Raw genomic sequence first — 20126 nt, 5'->3', positions numbered from 1 at the left:
AACACTCCCAGATTCCAGTGGGCAATCTAGAAGGCCTGCAAGAACATTGTTTTTGTAATGCTAAAGGTACTTCCATGCAAGAATCTGTCAGAACATGGAAATTATGTCAAAACTCCTTCTCTCTCAACCCCACTTCATTTCAAATGAACTACTACACAGATCCATCTTTAAGATACCATGTTTTGAGTTTCTGAGAGCACTCTGGATTGAAATCCAGGAGGAGAGAGGTAGCACTTCAATTGATATTCTGACATTTCTCCTCCATCTACCTGAGATTTACTTTATTTTGGCATATGGGAATCTACAGAAAATATCACAAATATCAATGGACCTTTCCTAAAATATACGGAAGCTGATGATACAGTAGCTCCCAAGACACATGGTGTATGCATACACCGTATGGACCTAAGAATATACCTGTGACCATACCATTCTAGATTGAGAAACACTAGCCTGAAGTCTTAGTACCATGCATTTTTAAGGTGACATGTGGCCATTACAAAAAGAGAAAGACCTTGCTGTCATAATATTTATTCATAAGGGTTGTGGAGAATTATATTTTTAGGCTAAAATTTTTCCCAGAACATATGGTCTCATATGTAAAAATAAAACAAATAAAAACCCATCCATGAAAATGAATCAAAATTTAAGTATCCTAAGAACAAGAATTTTCCATACTTAAAGAAAATTTTTGAATACAGCTCTTTGTCCTTAATACTGTTTAAGATAATACAGATATGTAAGACATGAATGGGAGACCAATGAGAGCCAAGTAGCATATAATTTCATTGGTATGAGTTCCCAAAGGGGTAAGACTTGAAACTGACCAGCAAGAGATCAATTTGTTAAGAACTCATTCTGAAATCTTAAGTTCTTATGGTAAAATCCATGGCCAAATGGTAAATTAATACTCTAGGCAACACACTTTTGGAGAAATCAAAAACCATCTTCTGAGTCTCTCTCCAACTCAACTTTTTTCCAAACTGTACATCTATGAGCATTTAACATGCTAGTTGTACAGGCTAAAATCCACCTCAATCCTGGGTTTCCATCCAATGTAACTTTTATCTACAATAATGACTAGCTGAGCACTATAGCCTTTTAAAGGGTTACTGTGATAGAACTCTTTAATTACTCTGGTTACCTCATGAGCTCTGTCTCTGGGGATGAGTGTGTTTCAGGCGTGGAATAGTGTTGAGGGGGAAACATTCCCATGAGCTCAAACTGGACATAACTTGTTTTTAATGCTTAATGTAAACATCTAGCTATATTCTCATTAGCAATTCCACAAAGCAGCATAATGCCTCCTATTCTCATTTCCACCTATTCCCTCCTCTGAGCTTCCAGTTTGACTGACTGTGTTGTTCCAACTCCCACTCACAGCCTGGTGCACTATGCAGTTTCCCCTACACCGGCAGTAGCCTCCCTGTTTGACCACCTTGCCTCCTCCTCCTGCTCCTTCGAATCCTTCCCATTAACCATTTCTTGCAGGAGGACAGACAGTAACATTTCACAACCATGGCTCCCAGCACCTATTAAACTGAAGGATAAGAGACTGGCTTGCTAGTATCAGCAGAAAGAGTTGAAGAATGATCACTTAATAACTATTTCTTTGGTTTTGTAATCCATAACCTCTTCCTGGAATCTTGTCATTTACTTGTGTCTTCTCTATGAGAAGCCCAAATCTTCCATATTTCCTGCAACATCATATTGCCATAACTTATTAATGGAAAAAGTTTAAAAGGTGTGGAGTTATTATTTTTGGTTTTATTTTTGAAATGACTCATACCTAAACCATTTGTCAACTCTGTGACCTGATTTGTCCCTCTCTGAGAAATCACTCCCATTTAGATGAGTCTGTCTAAATCATTTATTTGTATGGTTGCTGACTATTGTTACAGGTTCTAATTTCTCATTTATAAAAGCTCAAGAGATCTCTCCCAGACCCTTCTTCCTCCCTGCAGCCTCCTGGTGGGGCTTATGTCAGCTCTCAGTAAGTGACACTTACAACCAAGGGAAACGATTGGGCATAAGGTAGAATTATTTATATTTGAAACACTACAGATGATAAACATCGACACATAAGCAGCTACTTAAGTTACCATTTAAAATTAGAAACAACTTCCTTTTTTATTTTTCAAAACAGGAGATTGACATCATCAGTAATATCTAGGAAACTGTATTAAAATTTTAAAAAGTAAATCCTTGACAGTTCTGAAGTTTCTCTTTCAACTCAGTTGAGGGTGCTTCTGTCCTAGAGGAATTCCTCACAGTTTTTGAAAAAGGGAAGGCTAAACAGAATAAGGACAAAATAAAACACGGCCAATTTAAGTCATATTTTAGGCACTGAAATTAGGAAAGTGAAGAACAACATCAGAAAGGTCTCACAGAAAGTTGTGTGCCCACTGACCCACCTTTGCCCTCCACTGGCTCTCCCACTAAAGACACATTTATCTCCAGAAATGTGCATCCAAAAATGAATGTCAAATAACACTTTGGCTAAACCAGCTGCATTTCATTTAGCACTACACAGGGGCAATATGCGTCATCAAAACTCCCAGTTGGGATCTTTTCTTTAAGGGGTCAAGCAAGAATTGGACAGAATCAGGTAGGATGACATTCCCCAGAGGACTGAGAAAATAAAGGCTGGGAAAGCAAAGGTAGAGGGGCAGGAGTATGGTCAGAATTGCCTCTGAGCATCAGAGATGATCTATTCCAGTTGCAAAACTTTTCAGCAGTAGTTTTCCATTCCCTGTGGCAATTACATCTGTCTAACACAATCACTATGTTCTTGCTCAAGCAAAGGTGAGCAAAAACACCCTATTAGCTCCTCTGGGCTTCCTTTGGCAGGTGCAGATGGTCTCCGACATACCCTTTTCAGACACAGAAAGAATAAGTCCTTATAAGAATAGTCCTTATTAAGAATAAATTCTTATAAGCATTAACACTTCTTTGGGTTCAATAGGGATATGTACTTATTGTGACTACAATGAAGTACTTGAGAGTTAAACTCAATAAAATGGATTCTGATACTGAAAAAATATATTTTTCGACTATTAGATAAACATCAAAGAATATTTAGCAAATGAAGATCAGGGTAAAGCAAAAGAATGGCAATTCTTCATTGGGCTATTTCCTAGTCACAGTTTGAAGCCCTTTACCTTTATCAACTCATTTCGTCCTTTCAGTAACCCTATTAAGATGGGTTCTATGATGATACCATTTTATAGATAGTCAGGATGCCGAATTTTCTCATCAAGAATGCTGTTAAAACTCAAGAAAAAGCCATAGGAATGTTTGCTGTTTTGTTTTGTTTTGTTTTGGTGGTGGTGTTATTTTTGTTGTGTTGTCTTAGCAAGCACTTGTATAAAATTTACAGCACGGCAGGTACTGATCTAAGAATTTTCTAAGTATGACACTAATTAACTCATTTATTCTTGATGATGACCCCATGAACTAGATCCATTTATTAGAACCATTTTGAAACTGTGGGCTTTGAGCCTCAGAGAGGTCAAGCAACCTACCCAGAGTCATATGACTGGTAAGCTAGAAGAGTGGTGCCTTGACCCAGGTAGTCTCTTTTGAATGTGCAGTGGGAAAAAGATCTCATGCAAGCAGGTAATGCTTAAACATTTCTTGAATATTTAGCTAATATGCTCAGTTTTTTGGGGGTATGTGTGTGGAAGGTGTGGGTCATGGGAAGGAGAGGTTGAGGAGGGAAAGGTAGGTGCTTATCCTCTCTCTCTATCTCTCTCTCTTCCTAGACATTGCCAAAGACTCTGTTATACCTCATGACTAGTGTGAGAGCTCATGTTTTCTCTTATGGATGTTACTGCCTAATATACCTAGTAAGGATGATAGACGAATCCCTGGGGATTGGAAACTGAGATATGAATGAAAAGTCAAAGTCAATTTCAAAGCTAATAGCTAAAGTTAACAGTTCAGATTTTAGTTTAATCAGTAATCATCATACTTCTTCACATTGAGCCACAAAACCAACTAAAAATACACTACATTTCTACTCGACTATCTAAGCATACATTTCCACATAGCTCTTTAGACAGTCTAAGTTTCACATAAATCCAACCTGGAAACAACAATCTCATAAAGAGGAATTGCCCCTAGGCCAACACCAACACCACCCTTGATTCCCATGCAAGGAAGGGAAATTAACATTCCTTGATGAAGTTTTGAGCATCTGAAAAGCCTTTGGCTGAGAGGCTTGGTCTCATTAATAAAAGAACCTAAAAATATCTCAAGTAGAAGAGAAGTGGAATCTGGTGCTTTGAGAAAGAAAAGAAAGTAAACAAATCTGAGAGGAGGAAGTTGATTCATCCAAAGAGAGAGGGTGAGATATTGGGGTTTCTTCAGATGGCAGGGAGCATACTCCACTTCTTCCTAATTCCTTTGGGCAACAAGACTGCAAATAGGCAGGTGTGCTTGGCTCTGACTGCTATATATAGGCCAGGAGTTCCCACAAATCTTCTATTAAAACTTAGTGCTCCACCGAAAGAGCCACAGGTCTTCGTATGGACCCATACGCATGGGCACAGAACAGAAAAATGGCAGCCGTAAAGAACATAGTGCCCCCCAACTTCTGGCTTGTAAAATCCCTGGGGTACCTGGGCAAACCTCAGAGAGGAGAGGGAACCATTGTTCCTACCAATAACTGAGACCGAATTTCTGGCTAACAGTGACAGTAGGGGCCTGAGTCAGATTTGATTTTATTTAAGGAAAAAATACTATATTTTATATATTCTCATGAAGTTAGACATGGAGGTAAATTGTACATTCTCTCTCATACCTTTTGATTGTCTGGTATTTACCTGTTTTAGTAATAGTTTTACCTGGTTTAGTAATAATAGTAGTAGTAATAATAATAAACCAATTTCTCATGTCCTTTACTCTGGGGTGAAGTTGTAAATACTTATAGATCCAGGATAAGTAAAATGACTTAAACTCTGGTGTGGTCAAATCTGATACTTGCTCACCAAAATCCATGCTTCCCTCTTCTTCCTGGGTATACAGACAGAATACCCTTCCCAGCATTCCCTATAATTACTGTGGCCTCACAACTAAGTTTTAGTCAATGAATGTAAGAAGAAGTTAGGTGCATCATTTGCAGATAGGTAGCCCCCCTTATCAGTGGTTTTGCTTTCCACGGTTTTAATCACCCAAGGTCAGCCATGGTCTAAAAGCAGCTGGTCTTCCTTCTGGTATGCTGTCAGAAGGCCAAAAGTAGCCTCATGTTACATCACAATGCCTATGTCAGTCACCTCACTTCATCTCATCACAGAAGCATTTTGTCAGCTCTCATCATCACAAGAAGGAGGAATATAGTACAATAAGATATCTTCGGAAGGAGAGAGAGAGAGACCATATTTACATAACTTTTATTACAGTATATTGTTGTGGTGGCGCCTGGGTGGCTCAGTGGGTTAAAGCCTCTGCTTTCGGCTCAGGTCATGATCCCAGGGTCCTGGGATCGAGCCCCACATCAGGCTCTCTGCTCAGCAGGGAGCCTGCTTCCTCCTCTCTCTGACTGTTTCTCTGCCTACTTGTAATCTCTGTCTGTCAAATAAATAAATAAAATCTTAAAAAAAAATAATAAAATAAAAAAAAATACAGTATATTGTTGTGCATGTTCTTGTTATTAGTTATTGTTATCTCTTACTCTACTTAATTTTTAAAATAAACTACATCATAGGTATATATGTGTAAAAAAAATGTGGTATATATAGAGTTCAGTACTATCTGTGGTTTCAGGCATCCACCACAAGGTCTTTAAATATATCCCCCATGGGATGAGGTCGAGCATGGAGACTACTCTTTAGGTCATTATAAGCTTCCCAAGCACATACCTCCATGATCTTCTCTAGTCTGACCATCTAGAAAAGGGATGATCCCAAATCATCATAGTGGGAATCTACCCTTCAAAGATATCGGAGGCTTTGTTAGTCTTTATCACTAAATGACCTTGAGTGACAAAGAATGAGCAGAATCTCTGCACCAACAAGAGCACTCACAATCCTTGAATAGGCAAGAAATTTCTATTGTGCTAAGCCACTGAAATTTTGGGGTCTATTTGTTACAACAGCTAGCCTTATTCTAACTAAAAAAATTAGGGTGGCTGGAATAGCAGCTATAAAAGCAAACTAATTCCTTCTCACCTACATTCATGACACAATCATGTCCTCTGTAAAGAACATCTCTCAAAATTGTAGAAAAGATATAAGAAAATGGTAGCTTAAAATCCATCCTAAAGTTCATATTTAGGTTACCTATAAATGTGTTTTGTTTGCTACACAGAGCATTCTATTTTTTTAAATTAGTTGCCAACATTTATAATTGGGGAAATTTCACACAAAAATCTGGATTTTCATCTTCTGAAAAACTTGATAATCTAGCCAAGTTGGGCTTTAGTCTCCCTTTTATGGAAGCTATGCCCCCTCCAGACCCATATGATTTATTCTGGCCATCTTCCCTCTTATGCATTACTTACTTGGGCTTTGAATGCAATTCAATGTTCCTGTTGAATTATCATAAAGAGCTGGGGATTTAAAAAAATATGCAATACCAACTAGACTATACTTAGAGTGAGTGACGATTATTTTAACTATTTACATGCTACATCCTTGGCTTCTTTTGATGGAGCTTATAGAACTAGTCATATAAAATCTATAACTGCATTTGTTGACCTGATATTACTGACAGTTTTTGCCCTCTGATTGTATCTCTTAATATTCCCAATATAAAGTCCAACATGAAGTCTCATTCAGAATTAACTCACTAGAAAATAATTAATAACATCCTTCCATAGTACGATAAGAACTACTCATCTATCATTTTCTCCATTTTGCCTTTGGCTGTTAAGAACATCATAGCTATATTTCTGTTTCAAGTATACTGTATGGGAAGTTATGATTTAAACATGTATATTCAATTTTTCTCCTTTTATTGCTATTTTGTTTTAATATATATTCTCATTTATAGTTATTTATGTACTTAAAAAATTCATCTATTTCATGCGTACATTTCTTGTAGGCTATCTCAAATTCTTTGTGAAGTTAAATAGAGTATAAATAAATAACTATGGTTAAATTAAACATTATAGTTAATGTTTAATAACAGTATAAAATTATATCAGGAGAACATAAAGTTTAATATTCATAAACTACAGGCCATATCCATTTGAGATATAACATTTTTTTTGCTTTTGTTTCTTCACTAGGGAATTATTAATAAGTAATTTCTTAGTATCTTTTCTAGGTGATTTACTATCAACTAGAGGGGCACACTTAATTTGCTTTTTAAAATTCACATTAAATAGCAACTATCACATACAGATAGATTCTTATATTTATTTGGTCATTCATTCAACAAGGTATTTATTGAACTTACTTTACACCAAGAATTATATGAGATTAAAGCAAAGTCTCAGAACTGGGGAATTCAACTAACGGAGTAGAAGTGAGCCTAAAGGAAAGATCCATAGAATATGCACTAGAGGGAATGATAGTTACAGCCTGAGGAGTCCAGAGAGGCATGTCAGTTGGGGGAGATGTACTCCTGGTTTTGAAAGGCAAGAAGTGGGTGAAGAAGCAGAAGGAAGGGTTCACCTTGGGAAGGGTTGGAGGCCAGAACCTAGGGGAATATTTAGTGAGTCCTAGATCCTCAAATCAGTGTCGTAGTTGAGTGTCAATTGTCAGTAGAAGGCAGGGGACAAGGTCAGGAGTTCAAACTGTCAAAGGAAAAGTAGTAAGGATCTGGTCAAGGTCCTTACCCGACCTTTACTCTCTTACTGTTGATGAGCAGCCACTGAGAGATTTAAGTAAGAGACCTGTATCTTTGAATCTGTAGTCAACGGAACCAACTCTGGAATTAGTCTGATTACTTCCTTTATATTTCACTGATTTCATTTGGTAATTATGCATTTCAGAAAAAAATTAGTATAGCTTGAAAAAGTAGGTATATTAAGTTAGAGGCCACTGAAATAAACTTGAAAGATACGTAAAAGGAATGTAAAGGCAGGAAAATAAGATGGAGCAAGTTCAGAAGTTTGGTTCACACAGTTCATGTCCTGACATCCTACCTAAACACTTGTTAGAGGTGAGGCACAAAGAACTTGACTCTCAACCTTCTGGTGGTCAAAATAACCATTTATAGAGACAGAATCCATGGAGTAAAAGTAAGCCCAGTGGTTAATGAAGGTACCAATATTTGTGAGGCAGATGGCATACTCTCTAATATAATAATAAATTTCCTCAATAATAATCTGACAGTAAACAATAATGACCTTTATAGGACAGTTTTTTTTTCCTTTTTTTTTTTTTCCCTTTAAAGATTTTAGTTATTTGAGAGAGAAGGAGCACTAACAGGGGGAGGGAACAGAGGGACAAGCAGACTCTCCACTGAGGGCAGAGCCCAATACAGGCCCTATCTCAGGACTCCAAGATCACGACTGGAGCTGAAGCCAGGAGCCTAACTGACTGAGCCACCCAGGTGCCCTTAAGAGAGCTTTCTTATAAAGTCTTCCCAAACTAAGTTATTAGCATCATGCCATATGTCTCCTCCCACATACAGTGAAAACATTTCTCAGGCAACTTGATACAGTCTAGGAATTGGCTGTCTGCTGACCTCACTTAACTGAGGAAGGATTTTAGGGTGTCTCTCTAAAAGAAAACATGGACTTTATTTCAGGCGCTCCTCTGTGATATACTTTCTCTCATCCAAGCTTTTTAAAGCTAAGTATTGAGTGACACTACTGGTTAGACCCTAGAGTACAGTGAAGCCCAGAGCTCTCTTGTAGAAATGGCCAATTATGCTGGGGATATAGCTGATATTCTTTCTTGGAAATTGTGGGGCCTGAAATGATACTTCTTGAATTCAACTTCCATTCATCCACTCACCCACTGTCTGACTGACTGAGTCATTTGACCCCTACTTATTGAGAACCAACTGAGGAGCAGACATCAGGAATTAGATGCAGGCTCTACTCTTAGGAAACTTATAATGCAGAGAAACAGAAAAATTACAAGGAGATAGTTCTACCAAAGGCTTAAAAAGATATTCACCAGGGAAAGAAATGAGCTGAGAAAGTGCTGACAGAACACAACCAGATTCTCTTCAGAAAGTAATTTTGTCTTTAACTTCCTAGTACCCCCTATAAAATAAACTGGCAGCTAAAATAAGGTACTTTATTCTATAAGGCTGTTAACCACAGTCCCATAAAAATGGTGAAACAGTTCATTTTGGAATAACTGTTAGTAGATTTTTTGAACCTTCGTATTTGTTGGGCACTCTGCTAACTGTTTCATACATGTCACCCTACTTCACTTCTAAAACACCCTGTGAGGCCAAGTAATGTTATTAGCTTCTTTCCACAGATAAGAGGAACAGAACTTTAGGAACCTTTGCCAGGTCCTTCAAGTCCAGGGACTGGCTCTCGGTTACTACCCTCTCTCTGGCAAGAATCAGATAGTGGGGCCTTTTAAAGAGCCCTCATGAACTATATCAGTACCTTATGTTTCTTTGTAATGGAAAAGTATCATTCTCACTCATCTTAAAGTGATTTGAATTCTTAAGAAAAAATAATGAAAATATGATGTATACTAGATTCTGTTAACAATAGTATAGTTTGAGTTCTGTGTGAGCATTAATGGCTAGATTAATGCAGCTCAGAATCAAAAGTGAGAAAATGCTTTGTATAATCATACATTATTCCCATCTGGTTTTTTGACAAGTAGATGGAGATTATAACAATGACCTATATTGGAATGTTTGGACCTCTAAAATTTGTGTATTCCTTTGATAAAATGTTGGTGTGAGAAGTACATGCTTATCATGTAAGGCACAAAAATAAGTGTTTGAAGAAATGCATAGGTAGCTAATAGGTATTTACAAAAAAAAAAAAAAAAAGTGAAAGCATTATACTCTGTGTCCAACTCAGTGGCAAGACCAAGATCCAGCACAAGTGATGGTTCTAAAAAGGTGGGGTGGCAGGAATTGTCTTTGGGTGCTTATTCAGCTTAAACTTAATTATCATCTATGGAACATGAAGAATAGCACTCAGATCTGGTTGAGGGGAAAATGAGCCTCTTGGACATTAGCCAGAATCTAGGCTTGCAAGATGTGACCAGACTCATTCCTTAGGTCACTATACCTCCAACTGCCCTCATTAGGAGATCCAGCAGCTAAGATTAGTGATTCCCACAGTAATTTATTGTGCCTTGGATTTCTAGACAAAAGAAACAGAAAGATAAGTTGAATAAGTTCCTGATGGAGTTCCAAAGTTTTATTTTGAATATCACCTCATCAGTATTTAGAATTTAGCTACTTAGTCACATCTTACTGGGCCAGGTCTGTTTGATGGCTCAAATTTCAGAGAGCACTGATTCTAAATTACAAGCATCCTGCTGGTGTGAAGTGAGAATTCAGACCCTTTCCCCTTCCAAGCCCACAGAGAAGTTTGGTAGTAACATTCATCCATGGTATTTGAAAGCCTCTGTTACTCTTCTCTGATTTTTAACCTCTCTAGCTCAAGCATGTGGGAGATGAACCATGGAATAACCAGGTATGGGATTCAGATGAGGGACCACATAGTCATCCAGTCCAGACAAACTAACCAAAGAAGGTGGGATGCAGAGAGGGATGACTATAATATAATCAACTAATGTGATAAAAATATTTCTGAGATTTATACCACATGCAACCATGTTGTGTTCATAAATAATCATAGTGGAATTTTCCATTTTGATTAACATGTCTGGCTCTGAAAAAATGGTCCATAGGTCAGGAATTTCCCCATTGCTCATTGGCTTCAGGAAGGTAGGGCACCATGCGCTTGTACCACCAAACCCTCTCAGGGTAATTAACAGCCAGGAGGTCTATAGAATACAATACAGCTAAAAAATCATAAAAATGAATTTATTGACACACTGGCTTATGCATGTAGGCATATATCTTCAGCAAAAATTCTGAATTAAGTGTGAAATTTTAAAATGTGAAACCAAACTTATGCATCAGGGATCCTGAAGTAAATATACCTACGTTCAAGTCTTTACTTTGCCACCTACTAATAGTTTGCTGTGAGCAGGCTTCTTACTATCTCTGACTCTGACTTTCTTCATCTGATAGAGGAGTAGTAATACCTGCCTCACAGGATTGTTGTGGGAAATGAATGACATAATGTGGGTAGGAGCATTTAGAAAACGGTAAATCATTAGAGAACTCTAAGGTGCATTCATTACTGTCACTTTATCTTAGAATTAGTCATGACAAGCTTTGGAAATGAAGTGATACTTTGAGTACATAGAAGTATGGGATTTGGATGGGAAGAGAAGGGAGATTGTCCCCATTTGGCTCATCAGTTGAACAAACATGTTCTATGTGCCACAGTCCCAGCTTGCTGTATTAAGAATCAGGCCTAGAGATGTTTCACAGAGGTAGGAGCATGAAGACAGAGAGGTTGGCCCCCAACAGCAAGATGCTGCTCAAGGATTCTGATTCTTATAAAAATAAAGGGTCCAGGTTGAAAGTGGTGGGCTTTTATTGGACAGTCCAGCACTTCTCAGACATTAGCCATCATCACAATCACCTGGAGGATTTTAAAAGCACTATCACTGGGTCTGCCTCCAGGTGTTTCAGATTTGGGAGGTATGAGATGAGGCCTCAAGATCTGTACTTCAAACAAGTCCCAGTGACTCTGATGCTTCTAGTCCAGGGGCCACTCTTTGAGAATTACTTGGACAGCATAAGAATCACAACTTCTCACGTCTAAAAACCTAGTGTGATTCTGACTAGTTTAAAGAAAAAGGGAATTTCTTCAAACTGTGAGGATTGTTGGATGGTTCCTAAAATGCACAGGAATCAGATTCAGAAATAGACAGGAACTAGAGTAGTTCTGGTGCCAGCAGCACAAACCCCTTTGTCATGCTTCCTGGACAGGAGCATCACAGAAATATCACTTCTAGGTGTTCTTCCTCTCTTGCTTCACCTGAATTAATATTCAGAATCTAATTGGCTTAGAGATGATGCCCACTCCTCAGCTACTGTGTGATAGGGAATTTTGAATTACAGACCCTCCAAGACAGTGCACGATGAAAGAGATGTAACTGAAAAGGATATCAGGGTCCGATTGCCAGATATGTTAATGGACGCTTTTGTAGCCAAGAAACACAATAACAACAAAAACAGTCCATGTCTTCTATCATACTAGGAAAATACCAATTAACAGAGGGCCTGGAATCCTAGGGGAGAGGAGTTTGCTCTTGATCTAAACTGAGGGCTCCTATAGATTCTTAGAAGGCAGCTGATAGCTTCTTTGGAGGAGGAAAGGAAGAAGTGAAATCAACTCTTCAGGAAAACTCTGTCTTGGGTACCCATGGTGGGCCCTCCCATGCCTTGTTTTCTTGGTTCCAAGCTTCAAGACTATTTCTTCCAGGTTTAACTATGTCCTAAGGAACTCTAATTCAGGAACTTCTGATTTCAAAGAAATACTCATCTGTTCTACAGCTTGAAGCATGCTATACAATTCATTGGAATGGTTTCTTCTTCTGGATATTCTTAACTTTTTTACTTTATTAGAAATATTTCAAGCATACAAGACAGTGCAGAGAATACATAGCACTTGAGTATTATCTCCTAGTTACCAGATTTCTCTTTTTGAAATAATCCCATCGACTATTATGGAACTTTTGACCATGGTCAGGTCTTGGGGGATAGCTAGATGAAGAGATGGGTTGGCCATTGAGATGGAAGTGAAGCAGGGAGGCAGAACTCGGGGTTACTGCAAGTAATCAGATCATCAACAACAGAGTAGATAGACACGGCTAAGGACTTATACCCCCAAATACTAAAAACAGTGAAGCAATGGATTCAACAATTTGGAAGGCACTAATTTTAAAGGATATTTTTCCTTAACGTACCTAGTCCTGACTCAAATTGCCCTGACGTGAACAATTACCTTTGAGCGATTATAAACATTTGCTTCAAATATTTGTTTAATCTTGTGTAGATCTCTAAGTAGATAAGTAATCATGTGGGAAGGGTTGATAAAAATGCCTCGGGCAGATTAGCCCTCTGGGTGGCTTGGAGTGGGTATCCATGAGTGCACTTATGACCCTTTGTAATCTTTGAAAAGTGTAAGCTGTAACTACATAAAGTTAATGAGATGAGATTTTAAGCTTCCAAATAATAGTAGTGACAACTCATACTGAAATTTTTAGGCTTCTGTCTTCTCTACATTTTATAGCTATCAATTTAATTATACAAAAATATAATTCACCTTTTGGGTTATAGGAAAGCAAACTCTGAATAAAAGAAAGCCACAGGTTGTTAATTTTCATGTTAAGACCATAATTTCCTTTGGATGTTCTTCTTCTTTTGAAATAGGGGTTTTGCAGAACTGTACTCCTTTTGCTACTACTTTTTCCTTCTATTTCCATTCTAAGAGATCATTACTTTTTGTCCTTTCCATGTTATACCTTGAAAGTATCATATTCAGATTATGATAGCACCTTATGTAACTGTATTTTTAGGAAATAAAATTTAAAGTAGATTGCTATAAATACCAGAATAACTTTGTTTTTAATTTAGCCATTTTAGTAATTCATTTGAACGAAACCTGAACAAGGTATTGAGCTACACCCTGTGAGAGGCATAAAGATAGAGACTTGCTCTCTCTTCCCCATGAGCTCACAGTCTTGGGGAAAAGCTAGTTCACATCACATAATTCTCGTATGGGTCATAGTGACAAAAGACAGGTATAGAGATGTGCTATGAAAGTACTAAAGAAAGAGATTACTTCTGGTTGGATGGTCAGGAGAAACTTCCTGGAAGGAACAATTCTGATGAAGAATGGGAAAAAACTGGCATTCTTCATCAGAATTGTTGGTGGGAACTGATATTCCAGGTTGAAAGAAACCACGAGAATAACCCCTAGGGCAGGAATGCATGGCATTCCTGGGAGTCACAGATGTGTGATACAGAGAAGTCGGGGAAAGGGGTCAGAGCCTCATTTTCAGTGTGATGAATGCCATGGTCAGGAGGTTGGACTTTATTCTGGAGTAATGGGCAACCATTGTCTTACCCTAGGCTTTGAAACGGGGGAAATGACATGAGCAGAGTAAAATTCATTTCAGTTTAGAAAATGTATTGAGTGGCTGTAATGTGTCTAGCCCTGTACTTGGAGTGATAGTTACAGAGACAAGTTCTTGATGTTGCCCTCAATGACCTTTAAGTCTAGTAGGGGACAGATATATGAATAGATAATATCAACAAAAAGTAGTATTTTGAACTAAAAATAGATGTAGGTACAGGAGGTTATGGGAGTCCAGAGAAAGTAATCTGGGGGCTAAGGAAGAGGTTGATACAAGTCTTGCAATAAGAGTAAGAATTATTTGGATAAAGAGCAAAGGTAGAAATAGTCCAGACCAAGAGAACAAGAGAGTAAACTCACAGGGCATCAGCTGGCATGGGATGTATAAAGAAAAGACAGAAGTGCCATTTTATTAGCTTATTCAGTGGGGGGCAGTGTGGGGGTAGGGTAAGAGTGGGGAGCTTGGGGTAGGAATGGTCCTTTGGAAACCTCTTACAGGGCAGAGGCAGGGAAGCCAAAAGACTACTACAGGGTCACATCCTACAGTAGTGTGACATTGAGCAGGCACAGCCCAAAAAGGAATTCCAAGCTTTGCACATGACTCCTAAACATTTAGGGGGATTCAAGTATACACCGCTTGACAATTCCTATTAATATTCTGTTCTTTCTTTTTTTTTTTAAGTTTTTTTTTTTCCTTAACATTTTAACATTTTTCTTAATCATTTTTTTTTATTAACATAGAATGTATTATTTGTTTCAGGGGTACAGATCTGTGATTGCTCAGTCTATACAGTTCACAGAGCTCATCACAAACATATACCCTCCCCAGTATCCATCACCCAGCCACTCCATCCCTCCCACCCTCCTCCACTCCAGCAACCCTCAGTTTGTTTCCTGAGATTAACAGTTATTTCTTAATATTAAGCATCCCTAGAACTCCCAGGAGCCTACGAGTGTCCTATCCCAGAAGGACCCTCACCCCATCTACAGAGTTCTTTTCCGACCACCTTGGTCCTTCAATCCCTGTTCTCTTTTCTGCTGCCCCAGTAGGTTTCATCCTCCCTTTGAACATTACTCTTTGTCTCTGTTTAGTTTTCTGCCTCCACCCCGCATCTTCACACATGAGTTTTACCCTTTCTGTGCTCTGCAAACAGGACTTGATGGTGTGAGAGCAAGAGGATTACATTGTGATTTGGGTTGGGGGGACAGACAGCGGGAGCTTCTGAACCTGAATATGTTAATATTTGGGGGCCAGTAGCAATAAGATGAAAGATGGTGAGAAAGAGTTAGGGATATGACAGTATGATGGAATAGAAGACACAGAAGTGAGATAACTTGCAGAAACATATCCATAGCCTGACAACTAACTAAATGTGGGATGGAGGCAGAGAGAGGTAGGATTTTAATACTGGTTGGTAGTTTGGATGTAGAATAAACAACAGCAGTGTGATATTATTCACTATTGTGGGAATCCAAAAAGAGGGACATATTTAAGACATAGGATTAGAAGATGATAAATTTGACCTTGTGTATGCTGAGCCTAAGGAATCAGCAAGATATTCAAGTCATATGTAGCAAACATACTGCTTTAATTTGATGCAATATGCTAGCAGTCTCTAAACCTTTGTGCACTCATGGTCAAACACCCTTGGAAAAAAACATACTATGATCCTCTCTTGGAGATTGATTATACACTGATAAATCCTGCAGTAACTAAACCCATCTAACTTAAGTTCATTTCCAGTGCCCCTCCCAATTTTTTTTTTTTTCCCAGAATACCTATTAACATCATTTGGAAGATTATTTTCAAGGAACCATGTCTTAAGAAATTATTACAGTCCTAAGGAGCTGTAATTAGGGGATGATTAGGATCGAAAGAATTTGATGGGGGTGGCGGGGGTTGTTTATTTGCATGGAAGTGAGAGTTGTGGCATTATGTACTGATGAATCATTCAGAGTGAATAGAGAGACAAGCTTGCAGAAAGAACTTCTATAAACACCATTTGATACCTGAAATGGCATGTAGAGAATACAGTTTGGAGAGGCAGCAAATTGTGCTTGCAAAAGCATGGGTAGAATTGACATGTGTGACAACTGAGCTAATCTCTAATATTGTTTTCCTACCTGAAAAATAATGCCTACCTTGTTGGGTTGTATTGAGACTTAAAATAGAAAATATATGAAGCACCTATCACATAATAGACACAAAATCTACTCTCAATAAACGCTGTTACTAATATTTTCATTTAAATCTTCTTGATGGGTTGAAGCAAAGCTTTCGCAACCACCCTGCTCTATTAAAACCTAACTTTGGGCAGTTACATAGCAGAAATCTCCATTGTGGGTATCCATACCTAATACAAGAAAGTAATCCCAGTTCAGACAAGCCCAGGCCAGGACCAGCATGGTGCAGGAATAGACTCCCCACAAGCTAGGCAATGGAAGAAGACACGACAGGAATGTCCTAAAGGCATCTGTGACTATGGTTTTGTTTTGTTTTGTTTTGTTTTTTAAATCCACTTTGCATGAAGAGACGCTGGAAGCTAATATCAGAACCTTAGTGAACAATCTGCTCTCCTTGACAAATTTCTGAGCTAAACCCACCCTGGGCAAATGGCCTACAGCCAGTACCAGTCTGGCATGAGAAGACTTGCTCTGACAATAGTCATTATCTGGCACCCTCAGGGGCAGACTGGGGTCGGACCAGAGGGTGGCATCTGCATCAGAAAACTGAGCTAATGAGATATACTGCTGTCTAAATATGTCACCATGTCACACATGCAGGCCTTAATCATTTTCACACTTGGTCAGTTGAGCATACAAGGCCAAAAGAGTTCTGAAGTCAAAGCTAAAAGCTCTGCTAACCTCCACAGCACATTAGCTTTTCTTTCTCCGTACCCAGCCCCCAGTCAATTACCATGATTTATCCAGATTAGCTTATTTCAAATATCAAAGGGATGGTGATGAGAATTAGTTATTTTGCAGTTATTTCGGTAGGACTTCTGGAAAGCAGTGCCTCAGGTCTCAGATAGTATGAGACCTTGTTGTTATTCAGATTAACGGTTTAACATGACCAGCTAATATACTTAATCAGAAAGTCCTTCCCTAGTGCCCAACGTATGGATAGAAGAAATCATTGAAAAGAGGGTGAGCAAGTCTTCAGGGAAACTTGTAAGATATCAGAATTGTTCAGATCCTTGGGAAGGGACAGAGGCAGGGTGGCAACTGGTTTATGTGTGTGAAACATGCAAGGATCTTGTGGCAGGAGATGCTCATTCGATCTCTGAGTGAAGATAGGCCAAAGTGTCAATGAAATACACCCTAGAGGGGCGCCTGGGTGGCTCAGTGGGTTAAGGTCTCTGCCTTCGGCTCAGGTCATGATCCTAGGGTCCTGGGATGCAGCCCCGCATTGGGCTCTCTGCTCAGCAGGGAGCCTGCTTCCCCCTCTCTCTCTCTGCCTGCCTCTCTGCCTACTTGTGATCTCTGCCTGTCAAATAAATAAAATCTTAAAAAAAAAAAAAAAAAGAAAGAAAAAGAAATACACCCTAGAATTTCATATGGTCTCTCTCAGGGGAGTACTTGCAGGGAAAATGAACAGTTCTGCAGCTCTTATGGTCACTTGTCCAAGAATTACTAGACTGGGCAGAATGAATGCACACAATACAGTGCTATTTGAAATGTGGCCCAAAATTGGCAGCATCAGCATCACCTGAATCTAGCATCATCTGGAAGCACAAATTCTCAGGTCCTACCCAAGGCATGCAGAAATCAGAATCTCCAGGCAGTTTGTTTCTAAAAGTTTCCCAAGTAATTCTCGAAACACTGAAGTTTAAGCAACACTGTTCTAATAAGCCTGTATTCAATGTGCCAATCATTTCCACTTTCATTCACTCACTAAACCTGCCTGGTTTCCTCATCTTTCTACCCTTAGTTTCTTATTCTCTTATCCTGGTGGTCCCTGATTAGACCGTGTGGTTATAGATAACACATCAATTTTATTATCTTTACCATCAGCAGAAATCAGCATTCTATTTACGGGAAGCAACTTCGTAGAGGCAGTAAAAATACTGATTCTTAGACTTGTGATTTGGTATGCAGCAGAAAGACAATAGTTAGAACTTCCGAAAAATGACTGTTCATTCCCAGGATAACCATGATGTAAGTTAAGGGATTGAAAAAGGAGAAAACCACTTACATGGGCTGTAAGTTGCTCTTGGGAAGCTTTCACTTCAGCTTGTAATTTCTCAATGCACTGAAAAGGAGAAAAGTTTAGAAACAAAGAGTATAACTCTTCCTTTTACATATTCAAAAGATTCCAGATAGAAATAGATACTAGTTCTCAAATCCTGTGAATGGCAGCACTAATTTGCCTACATACTTTGCAAATCATCATTGAGAAATCCTTGCTCCTATCCCTACCTTTTGTCCAATCTATTGAAGAGCCCAACAACAAAGAACACAAATATGCTAAGATTTAGGAAATGAGTGAGAAAATAATGTTTGCTTGATGTATTGAAGGTATTGCTGACCTACTTTATATTATATATACATATGTATAGGATCAAATGGGTTTATACTTACCTTTGGAACATATGGATATGTTTTTGTGTGAAAAAATATATATATGCCAAAGGCAGATACAAACCCATTTGAGTTGAACAAGAAAAAACAAATTTATATAAATGCCCAGAGATTCCAAGATTATTAACTTCTTATCATTGATTTAAGTGCATGATAAACTTTCAGATCTATTTATTTTACTACACAGAAGCTATTCATTGATTAAGTTCAACCTGAAAAACAAGGAAACATTTGTGTAGTTCATGCCACTTACAAATACGTAGAATATTCAGCTAATATGGTCCAAGAGGCTCCATATCAAACAAACTTTTAAACTATCACTAACAAAATTAATTTTTATATGTGAATATTAATCAGGAAATACAATTACATTTACCAAATACAAATATTTTTATGTGCCATCTTGAATTTAAATACGAACTTCCAGCCTATCCAGATAGGACTGCAGAATTGTCAATTCATATAAGTTCAGGTAGCTTTTTAAGAGAAAGGTTATTTTTTCTTCTACAACATACCTGGTCTTTTGCAAGAACCATTTTTTCAAATGGTTCCCCACTGTCTTCCTTATGGGTCAGAGTCTCTAGTTTTTCCTCTAGCCAGGAAACTTGCTCAAGTAGTTTTGCTTTTGTTCCTTCAGAGGCTGCAAGCTAAAGACACTTCTTGTAAGTAAGGGCGTGCAAATACAGTGATTTTTTTTTAAAAGCTCCTTTTAAAAGTCTAATTATAAATATTTTGCATACCACTTATATCTATTAAATATGATAATGCCTTCTGGAATATTCCTCATAGCTGACAAAGATTAGTATAGAGAGATAAGGAAATAATGTTGATTTTATTTTTATTAATAGAGATCTTTCGGTGTAAGAGATGAGACTACATGGTTACAACAGGCAGAGCAATTTCTAGAGCAACAAGCTCAACACTCATCTTGCTTATGTTTTAAGATTGTACTTTATTTGTACAGCTGAAATCTGAATTGTGGCTTGTATGTTTTTCTTGGAACTTAACTCTTGGGGGACTATAGCTCTTTCGAAAGAGTAGGGATTCTGACTGCCGTGAATATTCACCATATAAGCAGCTGAAGGGAAATGCAGGAATTTCAAGTTAAAGTCTGATTGAAGGCAGATCTATGCTAAAACATAACCAGAAAATGTCTGCTGGTGACGGTCTTCGTTTTACTGTTTGCGGATGCCTCTTGAGGAAAGGGTAGTTTGATAGTGCCTCATTCCTTAATTCCCTTGGAGAGCCCCTGGACTAGCATTTCCTTTCATTCAGACGGCTTATTGTGCATTTTCTCTATAGCTCAGCAACAATTCTGAAAGAGCCTCTGGAAAGGGACACACACCTTGTATTCATTCCAGTTCCCAGTGTGTCCTTGGAGGCATGAATTATCTTTAAGTATCTCTTTCATATGACTCCAAGGGTCGCTGTGAAGCCTACTGTCTCA

The 20126-nt window shown here is 38.3% G+C and overlaps 1 protein-coding gene across 3 annotated transcripts in view; it reads right to left on the bottom strand.

Annotated features, from left to right (window-relative positions):
* CCDC192 (coiled-coil domain containing 192) overlaps positions 1-20126 on the bottom strand; it is a 195129-nt gene that overhangs the window by 121030 nt on the left and 53973 nt on the right. For all 3 annotated transcript variants that reach the window (XM_032851965.1, XM_032851966.1, XM_032851967.1), the window contains exons 4-5: positions 19195-19326; positions 18294-18350 (exon numbers count right to left, since the gene is read on the bottom strand). In XM_032851965.1, coding sequence (XP_032707856.1) covers positions 18294-18350; positions 19195-19326 — 189 coding nt within the window. The remainder of the gene's footprint in view (positions 1-18293; positions 18351-19194; positions 19327-20126) is intronic.

The sequence above is a fragment of the Lontra canadensis genome, unplaced genomic scaffold (genome assembly GCF_010015895.1).
Source record: "Lontra canadensis isolate GAN:19392208 unplaced genomic scaffold, GSC_riverotter_1.0 scaffold5, whole genome shotgun sequence".
In the NCBI taxonomy this organism is placed as follows: domain Eukaryota; kingdom Metazoa; phylum Chordata; class Mammalia; order Carnivora; family Mustelidae; genus Lontra; species Lontra canadensis.
The sequence above is the reverse complement of the archived record's forward strand: the minus strand, read 5'-3'. Positions and strand labels throughout refer to the sequence as shown.